Source organism: Hyperoodon ampullatus (assembly GCF_949752795.1).
Source record: "Hyperoodon ampullatus genome assembly, chromosome: 4".
NCBI classification, from domain to species: Eukaryota; Metazoa; Chordata; class Mammalia; order Artiodactyla; family Ziphiidae; genus Hyperoodon; species Hyperoodon ampullatus.
The window spans coordinates 145,958,770-145,983,698 of NC_136917.1; the positions used below are offsets into that span (position 1 = coordinate 145,958,770).

A 24,929-nucleotide genomic window follows, 5' to 3' on the forward strand; every position below is an offset into this window, starting at 1 on the left:
GTAACATATGTAATTGTACAGCAATATACTTCAGTAAAAAAATCACACACACAAAAGAACTATTAATATTGCAAGGCGAGCTGCACAGTTGAGAGGATGACTGAGTGCTCAGATTCTGAATTCTAAAAGCAGGGCTCTTAAATCCTTATCTTCTCCTTGCTCTTCTCACCTCTTTCACATGAGATCAGAAAACGGACACTTACTTCAATTTCTGTTAGAAAGAGGTAAAGATGTGACCTTCATTTCAAGCCCAGTGGGACTGGTTCAGTCAGATACCTCTTCTAGGGTTTGATCAGCTCCCCCAAGAAGAGGGGTTGGGTGGTCAAAATATACCCAAAAGGATGGGCTTGCAAGGACGTACCTGATCAAGTCCAGGAAGGCGTCTGCAGCTGTCACTTGTACAATTTTGCCTTCTCTGTGCATGTTTTCCTTTGTGCCCTTCCCAGGATGGATGATGATGACAATGATTATGCCAATCACCACGGCAATGATGGTCGTAGTCATGTAATAGACTACAGCTCGCATCCCCATCTTCCCTGACGCCTTCCTATCTAGGGCCGCCATTCCTGGGGAAGGCAAACAGAAGGAGATTTTCAGCAAATCAGTTCAGGGAATTTTCCAGTGGAAGGTCACGGGAAGAGCATTTCCTTCACCACTCCCCTACCCTCTCCCACCCAGCAATGGGATTTTATACATGTTACGAGAACTTGGCACCAAATTTAATCAGGCCATCAACAAAAGGTGAAGGGAAAAAGCCATGGAATGGCTAGGCATCAGCTGTGTCAGCAAACACGTGATCACCTATTTTCTGCCCCAAGAATTGATATCATGTGGCTCTCTGATGGTTTGAAGGGGCAATCAAATTCTTTCCTAGGTTGCTACTAGTTGGGGAAGCTATGAGTGTTAATTAGTGAGTAGTGTGTGTGTGTGCGTGTGTGTGTGTGTTTCAAGAGATACCTTAAAAGATTTCTGGCAGAATAATCTAAGCATATCTCAAGTTTTGAGCACTGTGCAGACTCACACAGATTAACTGCCATTAAGTTGTTTTATAAGAATTATTATTTTATGTGTGTACTTGGGAGTCTTTTTTTTTTGGATATATTTATGTAAAATTTCAGCTATTATTCTAATCACCTACTGATTTATCTTCAATTTACATTTAAAGTAGGCCAAAGTTGTCGAATAGCTTCTCTGTTGTTTCATTTTATCTCATCTCATCACAATTTTTAAAAAAGAATCATTTTGTTGGGGTTCTTCTCATTTTTGCACTCTGCCTTCCTCCACCTTGTCCCATAGGCCTGGAGTATCTTATCTCATGTGAAACATTCTTTCCCTCATTTTTAGGACATCTTCAAAATCTACCTCAGGCAAGGCATTATCCCCTGTGAGAGAGGAGGTATGACTTTGAAGGTTTCCCTAACTGCTCTAGCCAATGGAACACATCTCCATACCTCTTGGGATGGAAAAAAATTGGAAATGACCCAAAACTCTCAAGAGATTAAGTCATCTTAATAATAATATGGGCTCTTCTGTTTCATTAACCATTTCCTCACTTCTCTTCCTTCTTTCTCCTCCCCAAACCCGCTAAAACACTAAAATCCAATTATAGCATCATCCAATTATAGTTAATCAAACTATTTTCTTTACTATTTAAAATCATGATTCTATAAATGTATTAAAAGTTTATATTGTATTTCAATGATCAGTATCAGATTCTAATAGTGGTTCAACATGTAGGTAGTGACCCTGTTCATACCAATGTATTGATATTTAGAGTAAGGTAAAGTATTGAAAAAAATAGTGTCCATGATTGCCAGATACCTCGCTGGGTTTGCCCCAAAATCTTGATACAATGGTAATGAGCTCTATGGGAACTGAAGCCATGACCTTCAACTTATAATTTCATGTGTATTTGAATCATATCATTCATAATTTTCATAATAAGCACTTAGTACCTGCTACGTTCTTATTTTTAACAATTTATAAGGCAGATTAAAAAACAAATAAGTAACTTTCTAAGGTCTTAGTTAACACCAAGTAAAGTGAAGGGGGAACTTGAACCCAGATCTTGTGTAACTGAATTTAACGTACTTTCTCCCCCTGAGAAAACCAACTACAGTTCCCACAAACAAGGAGGACAATTTTGACTTTAATGCATGAACTTAGCTTCTTTTATCCTTGCCCTGGGTTTCTTGAAACCCAGGATTAATACCCACTTATGGGGGAGGCGCCACTTCAACACTTCACCATCATTAAAAATGGGCTAATCTGTTCTCAGTCCAAGTGGTCCCATCCCCCCAGGTTCATTCTCAGGTCTCCATCATATCTCAAAACATCTTGGCTTTCCTGTGCTTGAAATCATTTCTCCCAGAAGGGGCCCACTCTCTTTCCCACCATTGCCTGAGCTTGTCACCACTGAAGCCTGCAATTCTTCGGTGGGCGAGTGGTGTGGGCACAAAAGGCCGGATATCTCTGCTAGGGGTACCAGGCGGCAGTATTTTCTTCCTCCGAGATGCTTTCTTTCCCTCTCGCCTTCTATTCTGTGGTGCTGTTCCGTTCTCTCGCCAACTCTTCTCTGCCGCTCCTGCCCACTATTCCCGACCTATAGCTATTCAGAGAGAGTGCTAAGTGGTCAAGGCAGAGCACTGGAAACCAACGTGGCAGACAAAGGAGGAGGCTTAAATCTCCCTCCCTCCCACCATGGGGGAGGGATGGGGAAAATTATACCAGAATCCACAGCTACAGGGCCATCGGCTCTAGGAAACAACGTTTATAGGTGTTTTTTTTTTTTTTTAAGAAAATGAAAACCAATAAGAAAGTATTTTCTCCATATGCTCTAATTCTGAAATAGATGAAGACAAACATTGAGGCATTTTTTAGCAATGAGCCCAGAAGGAGAATCAACAGTCAAATGAGAGGCCTCACCAACCTCTGCATATTGACCTTGTTCCTCTGAAAGAGAATAAAGCAGCAGCTCCAGATTGTTTCAGCGGAAGAAGGAATGTGTGGGAGTATCTTCATTAACTGATTCTCCATGTAGGTCCTTCCCCTAAAAGGGGTCTGGTGTCTCACAGCAGGGCTGCCTGCCCACTTCTGCTCAGGGTACCCCAGCATTCCCTCTCCTCCTTCCAATTCTAACCACTCCCCTTTTCTCTGAGGCAGGCTTGTAAAACTAAAGGGGCCACTAGAAGCAAAGCCACACACTCATCAGGGCAACGGCAGGATGGATGTGGACAATCTGTCATAACACTGGGCCTGAAAGAGAATAGCCTTGATGCTGGTGGAGTCAGGAAAATGGAGGAAGAGCTCTGGAAGGCGAAACCCCACATAAGCAAGCTGTCATTCTTCCTGTCTCTTACCCAGACTCTGTGACCATCTTCTTTCCCCAGCCTCCTGAAATTCCAGATAAAGCTCTACACTAGAGATGACACGCGTCTGGGCACAAGGGCAAAGTACTAAATCACTTTGTAGAAAAGGGAACTCTGGTAGGAAGTGCCCTAAATGTTTGAGAAGGGAAAAGTTTGCACTGAGCCTTGTCACTTTAAAATATATGGAAGAAAAGGGCACTGTGGTGAGGGGGAAAGAGGTCCCTAGGTACTTGCGGGAGTATGTTATGACAACTATGTGTTCATCTAAATACGTATTTGAGAAACACATTCCAGAGCAAGTAGTAAAGATAATGATCTTGACTGGTCCCTTTTGCTTCATTTGATCTGGGCTTGGCTAAACCAGCCCCATTCAAGACGTCCTGACATCTTTATTATGAAAACAATCAGTCATCAGAATTGAGATCCTCTTGAAACTCAGAGAAATACTATATTGTCGATTGCTACAAATTCTGAGAGTTCTTCCAATTACAATGACATGTTTGTAAGTTTATATGTTTTGTAAATATTCAGTTAACTTTTGTGCTGGTTCACTAACTCACCAAATTCGCCCTCTGATCAATGGCGCATATGCATCTAATTTCATGACAACTGTATGTTGTAGATATTGTTGACACCATTTTAAAGATAAAGAGACGAGGCCAGAGATGTTAAGTAACTTGCCCAGTGTTGCACAGCTAGCAAACAGCAGTGGCAGGATTTTAACCCATTATCTCAAGGGAGTACCCTTTCCACTATACCTCAATTCTAATGGACAAGCTAGGAGTCACCCACATTTCATTTGCTTGTTATCCGTGCTAACTTTCTTGCTTTTGAGTTCAATATTGAAATGAGCCACCTGACTGGAAGAAAATTTCACGAAGGGAGGTAACTGTGGAAAAACTCTGACATTCCCCACCTTGAGGGGAAGTGAGTAACACTGGTCACCAGAAGGACTAGCCAGAGAGCTGATCAATCAGTTCAAATTCCTCTCTATTCCCAGAAAAACAGCCCAGAGCATGTTCTAATGGAGGGTGGAGGGTCATGGATATTTGCTGACTGTGGGCACATGGGTCTTACTTTCTTTTCTAAAAATCAACCTGTCAATAACTGGTCATCAAGAAACTAATCAATCATTCATTCCTGCAAATCTATTATATGTTTACTAATGAGTATGGCATCTAAGAAAGATTGAACAAGACATTTCCTAGAATGTAAAAGACTTAGACTTTTCTTCAAAATACCTGGGTATTTTAGGCAGCAGTCACTCTGAAGAGAGAGGAAAGGAAGAGAAGAGAGTTTCTTGATACAAATGGGTCAATATGCATTTACCTCTTTATTTATGAAGACAGTCTTTAGGTAATCAGTTCAGCACAACAGATATGCACCAAATTCACATTTTTGGGGTGGGGTGGGGAGGGAATGTTTCCTAAAGATGTGTATGGAACTCTCTAAGTCTATTGTAAATTAGATTTCTTCTGGTATAATATTGGTATGACTTCTCAGATAAATGAAATATGTATTCAGTCAAGTATTAAAGGGTAACATAAATAATGTCAAGTTCCCAAGGCTCTATTATTTGCATGGATTTTATTCTCCCATCAGCTAAAAATCTGTCTTATACATTAATGTGTCTCAGTCTATTCCCCCAATAACTCCTATTTCTGGTTTGAAATGTGAAATCTAAAGAAGAAGCGGTCTGTTATGAATTGTCTTTCTACTCGTCCTCGTGGTGTTTCATTGTTCTTCTAGGGCCACTGGATCAGCCCAGAAAGGATGGAAAAGGGGGGATGGCAACTGCTGATTCAAGAATATTGTTCTGTTTCAGTTATTTTATTTTACGTATACTCCTTCTCCACCATGGGCTTCTCAAACACTCATCTAATGAAAGCCACCTGTTCTCAACCCTCCTAGAATTTCAAGATGGGCAAACTTACAAGGAAATCAAGGATGAGCTCTAGTATGTACCGTATTCATTTGAATAAAAGGTAATGATTTTTTAATAAGCAAGTTAAGCTCTAGAAATACAATATACTTCATATTTACAGACTGAAAAATGAGCTCTTGTGTCCTAAAGCAGCTGCCCATTGCTGGAGCAAGGGCATACTGGAACCTTCAGCAATGGACAGTGAACAGGAGAGGCACAAAGCTCCGAGGAAAGGCGATGAGGGGGAGGGAGTGAGTGTGAAACAAATCACTTTAAATCTCTGCCTAAAACTATGTGAAGGTTTTTTTTCACTGAAATATTGTCTTCTGGCTTCTTTATAGACTAGATTGGAAAAAAAAAAGTTCTATGATTCTAGGGGTTCTGGAACAGAAGGCAAATCTTTAAAAGTAAGGTTAGAAACTGTGTCATAAGGGGCTTCCCTGGTGGTGCAGTGGTTAAGAATCTGCCTGCCAATGCAGCGGACATGAGTTTGAGCCCTGGTCCAGGAAGATCCCATATGCCGCGGAGCAACTAATCCCGTGCACCACAACTACTGAGTCTGTGCTCTAGAGCCCGTGTGCTGCAACTATTGAAGCCCGTGTGCCTAGAGCCCATGCTCCGCAACGAGAAGCCACCACAATGAGAAGCCTGCGGCACCACAACGAAGAATAGCCCCCGCTCACCGCAACTAGAGAAAGCCCGGGCGCAGCAACGAAAACCCAATGCACCCCAAAAATAAAATAAATAAATTTTAAAAAAACACCAAAAAAAAAGAATTCTTAAAAACAAACTATCATAATTTTGCATCACAATGAATACGCTGGTTATAGCCTCAGAATTTCATCGAAGAGACAATACTTCAAACTACTTGAGGCCAACCTCAGGCATTTTTAGAAGCACATTCTTCTTTTTTTTTAAATCTGGCTCCTTAATTAATTAATTTATTTATTTATTTTTGGCTGTGTTGGGTCTTAGTTTCTGTGCAAGGGCTTTCTCCAGTTGCGGCAAGCAGGGGCCACTCTTCATCGCGGTGCACGGGCCTCTCACTATCGCGGCCTCTCTTGTTGCGGAGCACGGGCTCCAGACGTGCAGGCTCAGTAGTTGTGGCTCACGGGCCTAGTTGCTCCGCGGCATGTGGGATCTTCCCAGACCAGGGCTCGAACCCGTGTCCTCTGAATTAGCAGGCAGATTCTCAACCACTGAGCCACCAGGGAAGCCCCATAGAAGCACATTCTTCTTAAAAAATGGTGGCACAGTGATTAAGAGTTCTGGGCCTGAAGTTAGAATACCTGGATTCCACTTCTAGCTCTGGTACCATGTGACCTCTGTAAGCCTCAGCTTCCTCATCTATAGAATGGGAATAAGGAAAGCTCTCTCACAGGGTTTTCATGGCATTAAAGGGACTTCTGTACAGAAAGCACTTAGCATAGTGCTTGGCACATAGTAAGCATTCAAGAAATGTTAGCTGTTATTATTATTAATTAATCAGATAAATAATAAGCTACTCTCTAAGTGTTATTTGACCTCTCTGAGCCTCCATTTCACCTAGACAAGAAGATAATAATACCTACATTGCAAGTGTAGGGAAAACTTACATAAAGAATCTGTACAAAATACGCCCTTGATAAATGTTAGTTATGATTATTATATGACTCCCTCTACTAGAATTTTAGTGCTAAGAGAGCAGAACCATATGTCTTATTCATTGATGTAGCCTCCTTGCCCAAAACAGTGTCTGCACAGGAAGGCGCCCAATAAATGTTTGTTGAATAGTCATTCTTACCACCACTGTGGCTGTTATGCCCGAAGGAGGCCACACACTTTTTAAAAAAGCATTTAGATTAGGCTCCTGTTCAAATGACGAGCACTAAAGTTGCTCTTGTTTTAAAGCACTCTGAAATGCGGACTCACCAATTATTATTATTATTATTATTATTTTTGTCGGTATGCGGGCCTCTCACTGCTGTGGCCTCTCCCGTTGCGGAGCACAGGCTCCACACGCGCAGGCTCAGCGGCCATGGCTCACGGGCCCAGCCGCTCCGCGGCATGTGGGATCCTCCCGGACCGGGACACGAACCCATGTCCCCCGCATCGGCAGGCGGACTCTCAACCACTGCACCACCAGGGAAGCCCGGACTCACCAATTTTGATTGCTCTTCCTGCCAATTAATCCAAAATAGTGAGGTTCCTTCTATCTTGAAGAAGGAGAGACAGACCTTGTGGGGAGTGACCCGGTATCACCTGGAGCTTTATCTCCAGAGCTGGGAGGTCATCAGAGCAGGGCAGGAGGGGCAGGAGGCTGGCACACCTCCATGCAGAGAAGGGAATGGAAGAGGGGGTGGGGTCTAACACGTGCTTAAGTGGGTCATGGCTAGTATTTTTATCCATTAATGAAAGAGGATAGAAAACAAGAGAGTGCATACATGGGGTAAAGGTATTGTTTTGTGAAACTTTTTTCAGCTCTGTGTGTGTATGTCCGAGTGTAGCCAGGTCACAGTGTAAAATACATTTGTATCCTCTTTGTAGGTTCTGGTAAAAAAAAAAAAAGAAATAAAAGGTTTGCAAACACTAGTATCTACCCCCTTTCAGTTAATAGTAGAGGCTTTAACAAGGAGCCACGAGCTATGGGCTTCCCCGCCTCTCACCTTGCTTCTGATGCCTTCGGGCTGCCCACCCACCATACCCAAGACCTCATCCCATCTCGCTAGCAGAGACCAAGGAGAGGACGGTGCTGATTTCTGGAATCTGGTCAACTCATTTGAACAAAAATTCTACAGATATTGTAACAAGGGAAAAAGTTTTAGAAAAGGTTTGTTTCATGGAATATTGAGCAAAGAAAATTCTTTTACTTTAATCCGTGATTCTTTTACTTTAATCAGTGATTCTTAGTGAAGAGAGTTAAACCATCTCCACAAAAAGCTGAGAATGATTTTGTGGAATTCACAGTCAATTAAATCACAAGTATTCTCACATGGGTTTTCACCCTGGCCAAATTTTCCTTCCCGTTATGGCTGTTCAGTCTCACAGAACTTGACATTTCATTCACCTATAACACCACTTAGTTTTATGAAGTTATACTGCATGAGAATGACAAGGAAGCTTCCTTACAAATTTACCACTTGTGATGGCATTTGTCAGGCAAGCTGATTTTTTAACTTGACCCTTACAACTTGTCAACGAGTCTTTTTTTGAGCTCTAGTGTGCATTAGTAGAACGCAGTGTGGAAAGGTAAAAGGGAAACTTTCTCTTTCAAAAGAGTTAAATAGAAAAACTAGCAGAGCAGACACTAGTATCATTGGCAGAAAAAGTCCTATCATAAATCACCTTTTATTCTCAGTCTGGTAGGACTGAGCAAACGATCCCTTTTCCCTGGCCATAGACATCCTTGAAAATGAACTTTCACAGAAGGAAGCAGTGAGGGGAAGCAGAGGCCCAGCTTCAACGGCTGCTACCTCTCATGTCCAAGAGCTTCTGGGTCCTTCCCCTTAACCTTTGGCGGGGGGTGGGCAGGGAGGGGGACTGCTTCTCCGGGGTACCAGCTGGTGAAGCCCTCTGAGTGGTCAAGCTTTGCTCTTCTTTACACTGGCCTTAACCATCCAATAGCCTCATCACAACCTGACACAGCCCTGCCATGAATGGTTCCAGTAACGCGGAAACCTACCACACAGACCACCCCCCCCCCCCAGCAAGGTCTCAGGAAACTCTCAGAAGGGCCAGCTCTGAGTTTCACGTCTCCCAGCCCATCGCTGCTGGCGCGAGCCCCACGGAGAGGTGACCGTTCACCCCACACACTAGCCCATCCTTCGCTCACGGTATTGGAATGTGCCACACAATATGCTTTTTTTGAAGAGGAACCAGGGAGTCGTTCATCTTCTTTATGTGCGCTAAGCAGAGCAAGAGTGAGAGGCGAGTGGGACCCACGATGAGCTGGGGAGTAGTGATTAGTAACAGCTGACAGCCTCAGACCGAGACCCTTTCTTTGGTTACCTCATTGTGTAGCAGCTGAGCACAAAGGAATGACTGTCTTCTCGCCAAGACTTAGAAGCCCAGGACCACAGAAAATAGCAGCTAAAAGAAAAAGTGTGGGTTGGGTGGTTAGGGCAAGGGCCGATTAGACGACTCTTTGTTATACCTGTGAAGCCTGGCTTTGAAAAGAGACCCCTGTGATGTGGAAAGTCACACCCACAGGCAGTGGACCTTCAACCAGCCCCCGCCAGCAGCACTGATGTGAATGGGGAAAGTAGGTGATTTCACTCACAACAGAAAGAACATGCAGAGAACAGCAAATTGCTCTGGTTTAATGAGAGGAAGTTCTTTGAGGGCCAGAGCTCCAGCCCCCTCTGCCTTTGCAAAAGAATCACGATTTACAACCAACCACCGGATGAGTTGTTCGCAATTTCCGTAACAGCCCTCTTTACTTGGGGTTGTTTAACTCGCCACGGAAAAGACCTTTATGTTCTGGGCCTTGTGCAACTTTCTTAAGAAGGTGGTGATCAAAACACATTTTCTAAAATAGCTAGTGAGAAGCAGCTGCATAGCACAGGGAGATCAACCCTAGAGGGGTGGGATAGGGAGGGTGGGAGGGAGACGCAAGAGGGAGGGGATATGGGGATATATGTACGCATATGGCTGATTTACTTTGTTATACAGCAAAAACTAACACACCACTGTAATGCAATTATACTCCAATAAAGATGTTTAAAAAAAAAAGCACATTTCTAGCTGGCAGGATGCTGAATGGGACTGAGTTCTACCACTGGGCCAGACTTGTCCCAAGTTAATCAAAGGGCATCACGAGTTGACTGCAGAACATGTCAGACTCAAGGGGTGCTCTTTCGTCCCATGGAAGGCCTGTTCCTCGCAGGAAAAAAAAGAATTGAAAGCCTCATAGAAACTGAAAGCGACATATGGACATTAAAACCCAAATCCATCTGGCCCAGATTCCCAGAACAGTTGAAGCAGGAGCGTGACTCCAGGCCTTGAGGAGGCTGGGAAGCAGCAGAGATTCCTGGGGCCAAAAGTGTCATACAAACTGTGTGACCCAAGGTCCACCCCACCCCTCCAAATCCTTGCCATCAAAAGATTCTGGAACCATAACCCAACCTGAAAACTTTGAAATGAACTGAGGTTAAGTTCTGTTGCCTGAAACTGAAATTAAGATATTTTTAAAAGGTATATTTCTTAAATTAAAAAAAAAAGAAAGAAATAGTTGAGAGTAAAACATGTTCACCTCAGCTATTTTCTGAATTAAATCCAGAATATAGAATCTTATATACTACATAAAAGAATAAATTTTTAAAAATTCAAGTCCACATAGTATGAGTGTGTTTCGTGTTTGGTAATTGCAATCATTGTTGCTTTTGTTGTGGTCATCCATTTACAATGCTTGGTGTCAGTATATTTATCTCTTGTAAAAATAATATACAGTGTGTGTGAGTGAAAAAAAAAAAATTCAAGTCCATGTTTTGACCAGTTAAGAGAGTGTACAAAATTAAGTCTTTGGGCATAGAGTTGGGGTTGAGAAGAGGAAGCTAGTGGAGATAAGAGAGTTGAGGAATGACAGATAAAAAAGGGGAGAGAGAAAATAGAAGAAAGGGAGACTTAAAGCAGAGAAGTATGGGATGGGGAAACAGTTCAGAAGGTGCTTTTATCTCAGTCAGCATATTTCTTGGGCTATGGCCAACACACCTCCTTTCAGTTCTAATTAGTTTTCTCAGCATTTAAAAGTTCATCAATTGTTCTTATCTAATCTATAAAGGAATAGTTGCACCCAGGGAGTGGGAGATTATGCCCCTAACTACCTGACCCTAACAATAAAGCAGTGTCACTTCACAGAATGAAAAAGACTGTAAACTCTAGAGTTGGTTGGCTTCCCTCATCTCTGCCTTACATAAGTCAGAGAACATTCCCTCCTTGGAACAGGAAAAGCTGCATTTTTGCCCCCAGGGCCAAGGGCGACAACGGAATTGAATTATTCCTGATATATTCCACTAGAAGTGCTGCAACACTTTACAGCTTTTTTCCTTCTACACAAAGGAGTTAGTTTTGCAGCATCAGTTTCATATTTTGATATTTTTTCCCATGGGGTATTTAGGAATTCCAAAAAATTCTCCAAAGAAAACTACAGGCAGCCCCTTACATCGAATTTCGCTTATCCTGAGTAGACTTCAAGGAGCTGGAGGATGTCAAAGAAAAGATGTGGAAATGACATTTGGTTGATTTTGAGACAGATGGTGCATGCGTTGGATTGGTAATATTATTCTTTTACTTGGAATTTAGGGAGAGGGTGGGTAACGATACAGTCACCAGTGCTTGGAAAAAAACACAACTAGTGGATGGGCACATTGAGTAAAATTTGGTAACACAGAATGGCAAAGAGAGGGGGAGGGAGAGAGAGACAGAATATGAACTGGGGACATTGTCTTTAACAAGGAATATGGGATAAAAGATTTATAAATAAGGTAAAGAAAAGCAGGTACAAAACACTGATTTCAAATGACTAATTCAAATGACTATGACTGCCCCATCACAAATAATGGAAAGTGGCAGTAAGGAAGTGAAGTTATATTAAGGGTAACTTACTCCTTTTGGAAGTGGCTATACTAATTGCTTTCATAATTAAAAATTTCTCACTTATGTGTTCACTCACATTTCATTAAGGACCTTCTCAATGCTCTGGCCAAAGACATGATCATTAAGGCCCTCATGTATTTAGTAAGAAGTGAGACTTAAAAACATATTATTATGAAACAGCCCTGAACAAATGAAATGCATAAAATTATCCAGCAGAATGATTTGAGATGGAATTGGGAGGAACATAGTGAAATTTGTTGGCATATACTGGAAGGAAATGATTGTAATAAACTGAAGCGTTTGCTTGATTTGAATCCTGGCTCCCTTACTTATTAGCTTGTGACTGGTCAAGATATGCAACCTCTCTGTGTCTCAGTAAATGAGGGATAATAATAGATTTACTTCATAGGATTGTTCTGAGAATTAAATAAATTCAGCATGTGATGCCTTAGAACAACATCTGGCACATATCTTAGCCATGATGATGGTCATTTTTTTTTGTTTGTTTTTAAAAAATATTTTAGGTCTGAAAGACTCCTTGGAACACTACTGTAAAATGTGAGATCTCAGTAAATAAAATTAGACCTTATATTTCTAGGCACATGCTAAGTGCTTTATCTGATTTAATCCTCTCAAATGACTTGCGTGGTTGGGACTTAACAGTGGTCAATAACCATTTACAGATTAGGAAACGGGGAGGTGACACCACGCGTGCTCAGATCACACAGCTAGTAAGCGGCTATTGTTGGCATTTCAACTCAAATCTTTCTACCCCCAGAACTGCCCTGGAGATTCTTTGCAAAATAAAGTCTTCTTTGCACTGGACTTGTATCAACTGTTGATTTGCATTTGATTCGTCTAATGAGGAATTCTGACAAAAATCTGTTAAATTCGTATTTGAAAGGATGCCTTATATCATAGTAAAAAAGTCTTGGTGCATGTGCTGAAAAGTAAAGCGGTGATGATGAGTGGCTACTGTCAAAACAGTGGGCAGCCTGCACTAGAATTAGTCCGATACCTTGTTGAACTGGAGAGTCCTAACATGCCAGCTTTATTCAGAAGTTGATATACTAACAGATATCCTAAATCAAAGAGAAAAAAAGAAACCTCAGCCATGGGTAACTGCACACTGCAAAGGCCTTTGGGTAATTCCTGGAACTCCCAGGTCTCTTGGTGAAGCTGCAGTATTCCCTCCACCCCATACCTTTCAGAGTGGCAGTTATCAAACTTCCTCTGACCCCATCCATGATGGCACTCACCACCTCCTAGGCTAACCCTTCATTGTTGGGCAGCTTTGATTTTTAAAAACCGGTGCTTAAAAAGAACTGAAATCTGGTTCTTTATATTGCCCCTGAGATACATTTTTGCTTCTGGAGGAACACAGAGCAAGTCCGGTCCACATTTATCAAAGAGACCTCGGTCTTCTTTTCTCCAGACTAAATACACATCATTTCTCCAACTGATCCTCATGTATCACTGTTTCCAGAGGTTCATCAACCTGTAATCCTTCCCACTGCCTACCAGTTGGGGCCCTCATGCTCTGATCCAAACCTTCTTTTCTCAGCTTCATTTCCTACGAGGGCCGATTCTACCGTATTCTTCTGGGCAACCTAGACTACTCAGTATTCCCTAGACACGACTTGAGTTTTCCTGTCTCTGCATCTTTGCTTTTAAGGCTTCTTCTGCTCTTGTCCTCATTTCCTGTGGAAATCCTCCCGCCGGTCCAGCTCCTGAATTCCCAGAGCACTCTTTTTGTGCTTCTTGGCTTCAGAGCTGGCTTTGTTTTACAGTCATGTCTGTACCTGTTGGGCTCTCCATTAATAGTTTCAACTCCTTGAGGCTAGAGACTGGTAATGTCTCTTCACATCTTTATTCTTCGCACCGGTTAGCACATCACCTGCCCCAAATAGATGTCCAATAAATTTGTCTTGGATTGGATTCAACACCCTTTTAGTAGATATGCTGCTTTGTCAAAGGTTCTCCCGAATGTGCTCGGCACTAAGCAAATACTCCCAAGGCACTGGGACCACTGCAGAATACAGTGAACTATTCATAATTCTACCGGGGAAGCACACGACTATATTCATTCATTTTTAGCCACCACATCCTACTGTTGGTTCACATCAAGCTTTTAGTCACATTAATGGCTGCCAAGCTCAGTCGCTTTCCACCCTGTGATTGAATCTTTTGAATCTAAAAGCAGAAATGTGCATTTATCCCCTGCTCAACTTCATTTTGTTGGTTTCTATGCAGCACTGCAGCCCACTGAAGTCATTTTGACTCGTGCTCAGAGGCATATGTGGTTGAAGCCATTCTTTGGGGGCTTATATCATCTCAAAACACAGTGTAGGTGTCTTCTAGGTCTTTAAGTTGTTGATAAAAAAGAAAAAAAAAAGGAACAGGACAGGGTTTTTTTTAATAAGTGCACTAGGGTACTTTACCAGGTATCTTTCCAGGTTGCCGTGGAGCCTTAAACACTCTTTAGATCTAAATGTTCAGTCAGTTTCAAGTCCACACCACCATTTCATTAGGTTCTAGTTTATTGTCAGAGGTATTATAGAAGACTCTAAAATTTCAGAATAACCAAAATAAATTGTATGAGGAATTCCACAGCCAAATATTATTATAGGAAGGGAGTAGTTTTAAAACATAAAAAGATTCCTTGTAGTACAGGGAACTGTCACAAGATGTTTTGTGAGAATACAGTAAGCCTGACTTTGTAATTTTAGGAAATAACTCTCTTTTCCTAAAAGAACCAGTAGTATCAATCTAGAAAATTATACACTGATAAATATTTTTCTCTATTAAACGGGACTGTAATGTCATTGGGTAGATACGTAAATACGTCAAGGATTAATACAAACATAAGTTTTTCAGGACTTCCCTGGTGGTATAGTGGTTAAGAGTCTGCATGCCAGTGCAGGGGACATGGGTTCGAGCTCTGGTCCAGGAGGATCCCACATGCTGCGGAGCAACTGAGCCCATGCGCCACAACTACTGAGCCCATGTGCTGAAACTGCTGAGCCCGAGTGCTGCAACTACTGAAGCCCATGCACCTAGAGCCCGTGCTCTGCAACAAAAGAAGCCACCACAATGAGAAACCTGCACACCGCAACGAAGAGTAGTGCCCACTCGCCACAACTAGAGAGAAAGCCCTAGTGTAGCAACGAATACCCAACGCAGCCAAAAATAAATAAAATTTTAAAAGAAAACAAAAAAAGTAAGTTATTCATATGAGAAAGAAATAGCATAATAATTATTTTAGGCTTCAGGAAAGTTCACTGGATTACTCATTGGCAAACAATTCTGAATGTGTTACATTGATGATTAAAAGTCCATTATTTAAGTGTATGCCTTTAATTCATCTTTACTTTTACTCCTTCCACTAGTAACATATCAGTTTGTGGTTTTCCAGGTTGTAGACCTTCGGTTCTAAACATACCTGATGGTCTGTATTTATTGCTATATGTCCAATGGCTATCACAGTAGGGACCCTATAGATATTTTGTTGAATGAATGATGAGTGACAAAGCCTGCAAATTCAGCAGGTAGGAATAACTAAGCAACTCTACTCAATCCACAAATCAATGAGTTATTTATGTAATATCTACTATAACTCGTCACTGTAACCAGGGCTGAGATGCAAATGCCCAAACAGTAGTTCCTATTCTCAAGGAGTTCTTTCGTTGAGTAGACAAGTCATACTCTCACCAAATAATCAAATGATCAACCACACGTGACATAAAAAGTTAAGTGCACAAGTATGGGAGAATTGTGGAGAATATTTAGCTCATGTGGAGAAAAGACTTTATCATAGGCAGTAAAATTAAGGCAACAAATGAACTTTAGCATTATAAATCGATCCAGTACAAATCTAGTGGCCACACAGCATGACACTACAGAGAGGGGGCTTTTGTGACAAATAGATCTGAGTTTGAACACAGGTTTGGCCACTTGCTGCCAGGGACACCTTGGGAAGTCTCCTCATCTGAAAATGGGGATAATAATAATGATCTTGCAGAAGGAATAACAAGTATGTGTGTTCAATGCCCAGCATGTCTTTTATACTCAGTAACTGCTAGCAATTAATATGCAGGTGAAGTTTTAAAAGTCACTGACCAATAAAAGAATAAATCTGCAGTCAAGATCATCACTTCACCATTTTAAGGTAGAAGAGGGTAAACACGATCTGAATGGCAATACCAGTGTTCTCATATATTTTCAGCTTCAGATGTAAATCACACATTATTTACCCAATCTTTGAGGAATTACCATGTGCCAGGCTCTGTCCCAGACTAAGTAAACCATGTAGCACTGTCTCTAATTTGCATACATCTTAATGCTATGGAAACTTGATTGTAGAGAACATAATCCCACGGGAGAATCTGCAAACACCCTTGGAAACCAAGTCTGTTATCAAAAAGCCAAAATTAAATGCTTAAAACTGGGGCTAGGTCACGGCGAAGGAAAGTGAGTCCAAGGAACCAAGAGGCTCAGTAATGTACAAAGTGACACCACTAGTTAGCGGTGAGGCTAGGGCAAAACAAAAGCTTCACCACGAACTTTGCAGAGTACTTTAAAGCTTTGTGTTAGCACACACAATTTGAAACCGGTTAAGTTTACAACAAATAACGTTTTCCCAATCCTGGAAGGTCATGAGCTTTTTTGGCAAATGGGATTTTTATTCTAACGTAGAAAGTAAAGTGACTTGAATTGTTTACTCAGGGTCATCTACAAGCAGTTTCCTTGCTCAGAAACATTGACAAGCTGCAGCGAGCATGTCTTAGGAAGTAGCAAATCAGCTGAAAGGAGGTGGAGTCACACACAACACGATCTCTGAAACTGGCTTCCAATTAGTGACAGGCCAGGCATGGTCACTGATGAGACCCACGCCAAGGCTGAGGAAATAATCCTCTCTGGGCAGACGCGAGATGCACAAGCAAGGAAGGGCCTTTCACCGAATACTCTCCAGCAAGGAGGCCAAAGGGCCTTTGAACAACTGGATGTTTACAGTATCAAAGCAGAATCCAAAAGTGGCTGTAATCACTAACATTAGTCCCGTGCCTGCAATTCACACAGAGCACCCTCACAGCCACGATCTCAGCTGAGCTCACCTCAGGGTCCCCCCCACGTGGCATGGACAACAAATATTTCTATTACTATCACTACTGTTATTTCCACTCCATTGGTAAGCCTTGAGTGCCAAAGCAAAGACTTCCCCCCTAGCTAAACAGTGCTGAAAAACTAGTCTGGTGTGAAAACTAGTCTGAGAGTTCCAAAGTTTGTGTTCTTAAGAACCCAACAGGGATTACCTCGGATACATGCAGCCGGAGGGAGCATCCTCTTCTTTGATCCTATACTCTGCACGGCTCAGTTGGCCCCTCTTCAACTTTTCAGAATTAAACATCTCATCTCTCCACAGAGCAAGGACATCCAGAGCCCGGAGTCCCTGTTTAACTCTGTGACTTCCTTCTCCAACACCTAACACAGCTGCCTGGAGGAGCTCGATACCGAATGAATTAAAAACCTCACCTAGACAGTAGCCACGGTGCATGACTCAGAGCACAAAAGCAGTGAGGACACGGAAGGGAATGAAGCAGAAAAACATATGGTAGATGCTGTCAGGACCTATTTACCGAGTATCCAGTGAAAGCACAGAGTTAGACGAGGTTTGACAGGGAAAAAAAACAAGTCGTAGAGCCCGTGCTCCCTGAGAAGTGTATCGACAGTCTTGCTGAGGCCGCAGCACACGAAAATGCCTCATGAGGGCTTGTGGAATAACTTCCAGATGAGGAGAGATGTAAAATATTTCAAGTAGGGAGATAAACGTGTAAAGAAGGTGAACAGAATAACCATTCACTGGGAATCAGCACACAGGATACACAAGCATCCTCCTTAATCCTCCACCGAGTGTTTGGAAGCATGAGAACATTTCCACTGGCTTATCCAATGCACTGAGGGTTTTCTGTCTGCACAAAGTTTTCTTTACGCTCCTGGAGGGGCATAGGAACCGCTTCTGAGGAAGATTCTGACATTGAAGCCGATTAAGAAGGAAACAGGAACATTTTGCTTTTTTCTTGGCGAACCATCCTTGGCTCATTTGAAAGAAATTTATTGAGCACTTATTGTATGCCAGGCCCAGAGCTACAGACAGAGCTACAACCCAGGGCTGGTCTTCATGCTCACAGGCTGCCAGGCAGAGCAGTGCTGGGGGAGCCACGTTCTGGCAGAAGAAAAGAGGAGCCCTGTGGAAGGGGGGCTGGGGAACTGTGATAACCTGTAAGAAGGGGTCCTGGCAACGCTTGACTTTGCTGTCAGGACAACTGGAAAAGCACATTTAGAAAGAAGGAGCAATTTTAGTGCCAAATCAGATCTGCCTGTGCATGTTTACCAGATTGGACTCTGACAGCCAAGGATTTAGCAGTGATGTCGTCAGAGCTAATAAAATAGGTTAAGAGAGCACATGAGGGCTAAGTGCGGAGTCAGGTTAGGTATTTCTGTGAACGCTGGAGCACATCGAAGGCATACAAGCTGTTGAAATTCTAATTCGGAGACATGAAATAACCCAAAATTTGAAAACTAGTACCCCTCCCCATGCTGCCAACCACCTAGCATCTGTTCAAATCTATTATAAACCATTTCCTCGGGGAGGATGTGAAAGAATTGCATGTTGCTGCCGAGAAGTGTGCTAGCGGTGGATGCCGCTTCCACGCTGTAAATTTATGTGTGAACTTGTTCATTAGGTAATGCCATTACTGACCACAGACACGCTGCAAAATGGACGAGGAGTTCAGTCACAGAGCACATGTGAGGTCAATGCCCCTAAGACATCATAAAACAACTTAGGAAGTACATCTTAGAAAATGCATTAAAAAGCAAACTGGCAAATTAATCTCACATCTCACATTTGGTTTGTGAAGCTGTAGCTATGCTCTCCAGTGGAAGCATTTCAATTTTCAGCACCCTCTCCTTAACCATTTCAAAGCCTGCAATTTTACGGTAGCCGAGTCAGTTGTTCTCATCTGACTTTTCAAGGTTTTGACTTTATATGGTTTACTGGTACCTAAAAATTGTTCTTGGTGAAATTTTCTTCCACTGGGCATTTACCTCCTAGAGTCACTATGGGAGGAGAATAATAAAGTCATGTGATACGGCAGCATTAGTAACACACAGCTGTATTGGGTTACTTTCATTTTACTAAACATTTTAGGCCAGTTCTTGCTCCCTGGATAACTCTGGGAATCCTCCACAGGCACGCAGAAGACGTGAATCTAGCTCTTTGTGTCTGTAACTGTACACCTGCTATTGATGCAAAGGATGAAAAGAAAAACACCCAAAACACATTGTTCTATTTTTAAGCTGTTGTACTCAGTTCCTGGGGAAGGAAAGATGCCCTTTCTCCCCTTGAAAATTACTGAGAGCCAGCTATTCTGCTGTAGTGTAAATTCAATTTCCAAACGTTGAAGACAGATGATCTTAAGCACCGAGGGAGAAAGTATGGTGTGTGTGTGTATGTGTGTGTGTGTGTGTGTGTGTGTGTTTGTCTGTAGATGTGCACACATACCAGTTGGAGCTGGGGATGCCAAAATAAATCTTTCCTCACATCCGGAAATGCCTATCAGGGAAGCAAACTAGCTGGCAATCAGAAACTCCCATGTAATGCTCACTGTTTTAAACGGCACACGCTCTCATGTCCTAGGGCAGAATTGCATGCCACGGCTTTAGAAGGCACTCCACCAAATATTAACCGAAAGATTGAATCAGTGAATCTTTCCAGAAAAAGCATGTTAAAGCTCTCTTTGCCTGTTAAAAAAAAAAAAGAAAACAAACACACCAACTGCATAAATTGGCAGTAGGGTGCAATATTTCTCTAAGTCAGGAGTCCAAATGTTGGCTGTTCTGGTCTGATGCTACTCAAGGACACAGCGGAATAGTTTCAGGAGGAGCTGGGTCACCTTGGAACTTTGATGCTTCTTCCCTCCTGTATTAACCTCTCTGAAAAATGGTATGCAGGGTATAACACTTTTTTACATCCAAAAGGAGACTTTCATGACTTTTTCTAAAATAACTGAAGACTCTCTGGGAATCTCAAAAAATGATTGTTGACAGCCCCCAGGGATGAAGTGTCAAACAAAATGGTCCCTCGCTTTCCTGAAACGTACAGTTGGCTGGAGGAGGTGGAAAATGACAATGGGGCCACCTGGTGACACAGCACGGGTAGGAAAGGTTTCCTGGAGGAAGTGACATTAAAGTAAGAACGGAAGGGAAAGGAGGGGTTTCAGGTAAAGAGTCAAGGCAGACGTGGGGGGAAGACAGTGAGAAATGAGATGGAAAGAGACACGCAGGAGCCATGCTCAGAGTTCTGACCTTTATTTCAAAAGCAAAGTGGGGGGCTTCCCTGGTGGCGCAGTGGTTGAGAGTCCGCCTGCCGTTGCAAGGGACACGGGTTCGTGACCCGGTCCGGGAAGCTCCCACATGCTGTGGAGCGGCTGGGCCCGTGAGCCATGGCCGCTGAGCCTGCACGTCCGGCGCCTGTACTCCGCAATGGGAGAGGCCACAACAGTGAGAGGCCCGCGTATCGCAAAAAAAAAAAAAAAAAAAAAAAAAAGCAAAGTGGGGAATTTTAGCAAGATCATACAGTCTTCATGTAAAAAAGCAGGTCAGAAAATGGCAAGTCCCCATAGGGAGTGGGGGGAAGGCGGGGAGACTAGCGATGGTGTTGCGACTGCAGATTAGGTTTGAGACGGTGTGGTCTGGACTTGGTGGAGGGGTGGTCACAGTCAGAAGTCAGAGTTAAGGAGGTAAGAATCAACAAGCCTGGGGGTGGGGAGGAGTGGGAGAAGGGTCGAAGTTTCTGATTTAGCCCCTCCTTTCTACATTTCCTTTGATTGAAAAACAACAACAAATTTTCAATAGTTTCCTACTGTTTCTAAATCTAAAATAGCTGAATTCTCCTCCAGGTTTATGTCCTTTCACCAGGAATACATTTATTCTACATGCACTCACCATCTTCATAATAATGAACCAGCTCTGTAAAATCTTAGCAACTTGAAAGGGACCAAGTGGGTCCTTTTCAGGCGGGGAAGCAGGCTCAGAATGATGAAGGCTTTACTGCGTCTTTAAGTTTATTGTGCAGATAATTCTAGTTTGCATACACCTGGGAACACATCCAATAGCTCTCTCCCATCTTGAAACAAAAGAAGAATTTTTGAATCTAAAGAAGTAGCAATCACATTGTCAAAGCTGGCCTAACTCAGGAGCCTTTGGCCAGCTGAGTTTTACCAGCTCCTGAAAGCTGTGGATCCTATGGCTCTTCAAGGCCTCTTTCCAATACAGACTTCTACTGCTTGTATCTATCTGTGACTCTCTTGACTAAAAAACCATGGTCTGAGGGACAGAGGAAGATGTTAAGCAACACTAGGGAGATGTAATCAGCAAAATCCAGAACATGAAAAACTAATTTTACGTGACAAACAATCTGGTCTCTTCAATAAACTGCAAAAGAAAAGGATGGGAAAGAGAGACATAGAGACAGAGAAATAGAGACAGAGACAGAGAGACAGAGGAAGAACCTATAGATTACAAGATTTAAGGGATGTGCAAAACAAATACAATTTATGAATGTGGCTTGATTCAAACCGACACACTGTAAAAAGAGAGGCAGAAAAGAAATGGGGAGTTTTGAAACCAATTGGATGATATTAAGAGGTCAGTGTTAATCTTTAAACAAATGATAATGGACATTATGGTTATGTTTAGGGAAAATAAATTTTCTCTTTTTAGGCATAAATGACTCCTACAGAAACCACACTTTCCCTCAGACTATAGAAAGTCCCTAGCCTGTATCCAGGAAAGATGATTTTCACTTTCATCCCAGAGCTAGAGGTCAGGGTAGAAACAGTGGACAAGTTTCCCCAACAGTGAATCTACTTTCCCCACTTGCTTCCTAAGAGTTGGATACTCCAGATAAAAGCGGTAAGGTAGACGGACATTCCCAAACTCTACTTTCACATCTGCCTAGCAATTTAATCCTGAAAGTGAACTGAAAGTGAAATCAGTGTTCCTAAAAGCTTGAGTCAGATTTTAAATATAGTAAAATAATCCATGGTGAGTCATTTTATAAGTTATTATTTTTGGAAAACACACACTTATTCTCAATAGAGAAGGCACATCTCCCTCAAGGGTTGGGGAGTGGGGAAAAATGAGTTTAGAGCCCCCCCCCTTTTTTTTTTGCGGTACGCGGGCCTCTCACTGTCGTGGCCTCTCCCTTTAAGGAGCACAGGCTCCGGACGCGCAGGCTCAGCGGCCATGGCTCACGGGCCCAGCCACTCCGCGGCATGTGGGATCTTCCCGGACCGGGGCACAAACCCGCGTCCCCTGCATCGGCAGGCGGACTCTCAACCACTGCGCCACCAGGGAAGTCCTAGGGCCGTTTTAAACAACACAAGGCTCCTCCTGCTCCTCCCCATACCAGTAAAACAAAAACAAGAGATTAAATTAATTACTATTAATCACTAGGAAGAGTGATGTTTCTCTCTCAAGTAGGTTGGGGCTGGAAAAATGTTGAGAACTGTTGATCTGGACTTCTCTTTTGGGTATTTTCTCAAAGTGAAGTCTACTTTGATCTTTCAACACAGTCAGGAATTGTTCTACAACAAATCTGTTGGAATGAAGTTCCTGAAAGAGATAGGAATACCTTTCTTTTTAACAGACAAATAAGCTGCAGAAAGGCCAGAGCCTTGTTGTTTATGCCACTTTTCTCTCGTGATCCTGTCAACCAACAGAAGTTAGGATTGTGTTTTTAGTTTGGGAAGCCTAAAAATAGGAATTTAAACCAACTGTCCATTCTTCATGATAGAGAAAACGAAATCCTGAGAGAACCTTTTACCCCTGAGGCAATCAGATAAATGTATTCAGCTAGGATGGACTGTGACTCTCATAATTCAACATACATAAGGAATATAATAACTGTACTGTACTATTAGGACTGCTCATTATACTGATATGTAGCACACAAAAAGTGTATCTGTGGTGTTTTCTTAAAACAGTTTTTGTTTTCCTATTTTTTTCTTTTATTGAAATCTTAGCAACTCTTGAACCATAGGTCATTAATGCAGTTGGAGTCAAGAGAGATCAAATCCTGCTCTTTTCTCCACTGAGTCTTTTCACAAGGTCTGTGGTTAGAAAGAAAAACAGAGCGATTCACTATCTCTAAAGACCAGTCACACAGGGGGTCTGCTCATGCTTAAGAAGTGCTTTCTAAGCCTCTCTCCTGGTGAGGCTGCACTTTTTGAAAGTGGATTTTGACTGTACATGTGGGAAGTTGGGATCAGTAGCTCAGTGTCACAAGAAAGCCAAGGGGTTTTATCTACAAGAACACTGTGATTGTGAACAAAGCCCATCAAAGCCATAAATACCTTCCAAGGGCAATCGAAGGTTGTAAGAGCCAAACTCTCAATCTACACAGAGGAGACAGCATGAAGTGTGGTACAGACTGCATTTGGAGGTTGTCCAAAGAGCTGATGAACTATGGGGGCAAAAATGGTAGATTGAATTTAAGAACTGTGTTCCAACTTATATTAGTCATCAGTAAGAAAAGGTTTATTGACACAAATCTCAAATTTCCTTGAGAAGTTCCCAAGTTAGAATTTTGAAACCTAAGTTTGTTGTTCAGAGTGGCACAGTCCTGGCTGTAGATAAAATAATCGAACATAAAAACCTTAAAGATTTCCTTTTGACGTTCAGACAGTGCAATCATTTTTAAAAATTTAATAATGGAAAGGTATTTGGCAGAATAAAATACAATTTCTTGCACACTTATGTGGTTGATCCTCAAAAAAAAAAAGGAGAAAAAAAAAAAAAGAAAAAGAGCCAAATGGTAAGTTTAATGCTGATTAATGCTTTAATTAAAAGAAAATTCTAAGTGATCACATAGAAATGCAGAGAATGCTCACTACAAACTCACAGCACCCAGAGCCCATTTTAGCCTTCTCCACATAAGGGTTGGGATAAATTAAAAACAAGGAATAAAAAAGCCATGAAGTTACTCTGATAAATTTCGATAAAAGAAACTGATCTCTTTTAAAGAATAATGTTGGAATGGCTACCTTTTCTCAAAAAATGATTTCAGTTGTAAAAATAAAATAAAATGGATGATCAGAGTCTGGATATTTAAGGAAACAGCCTTGCAGTCAGAATTTCACCAAAATCTGACTTTTTCTAGTGTTGACAAAAATCTCTTTCCATGAAAGAATCATGGATTCTGTCTTAACTTTTATATGTACTCTTTGGTGTAAGTAAATCAATAAGTAGATTGGCAGGAATGTGCCAAGTAAAATTAATTAAATTTCCTTATTACAGCTGCTCTTTCTCTTTCTTTCTCTTTCTCTTTTCTGAGCAAAGTTTGGAACCATTTTGAATGCCAAAGGAAATACTCTACTCAACAAAAGATATATTTGAATTTGAGTGTATCTTGATTGAATGTCAAAAATGAACACTTATTTGGAGGATGGAGTATGCTTTGCTCCAGAGAAATTCATGGCAGCTAATTTTGCCTTTTGTATATTGAAAATAATTAAATTATTTCATTCAAGTCCTTGTAATAAGTTGCATTATGAGTGGCATGTGGCTGAGAATAGAAATTGGTTACCAGTGAGTGTTAGTTGAGTACCACAGGACTCGTAAAGTATTTTAAGTGGAAAATGGTCAAATCAGATTCTTACTTGAAACTACAAAAGAAGAACTACGTATTTCCAATAGGGTAATTAATGAAAACCTAAAACTTAGTTATGCAGAATCATGCAACTTTCTCTGCACCGCCTGTGTGTACGAGGTGGGCAGAGTCTAATTCCATTGCAACTCTCACAAATATGTATTTTATAATGATATGGTGTCATATGGAACCTATATTTTATTAAAATAGATGCATTTTGGCAGGTAACACCAGGGCTGTGAACAGAAATGATTTCAACAAGAAACATCCCAAGGGACCAATTCTACCTCTGACCCTTACATCCCAATACTGTAGCACAATAAACACGGGTGGATGTAATGTACTTTTAAAT

The 24,929-nt window shown here is 41.8% G+C and overlaps 1 protein-coding gene across 4 annotated transcripts in view; it reads right to left on the minus strand.

Moving 5' to 3' along the window:
- SLC1A3 (solute carrier family 1 member 3) overlaps nucleotides 1-24,929 on the minus strand; it is a gene marked incomplete at both ends in the record, with an annotated part of 71,683 nt that overhangs the window by 14,815 nt on the left and 31,939 nt on the right. For all 4 annotated transcript variants that reach the window (XM_079702549.1, XM_079702551.1, XM_079702550.1 and 1 more), the window contains one exon: nucleotides 362-566. In XM_079702549.1, the coding sequence (XP_079558675.1) occupies nucleotides 362-566 (205 nt within the window). The remainder of the gene's footprint in view (nucleotides 1-361; nucleotides 567-24,929) is intronic.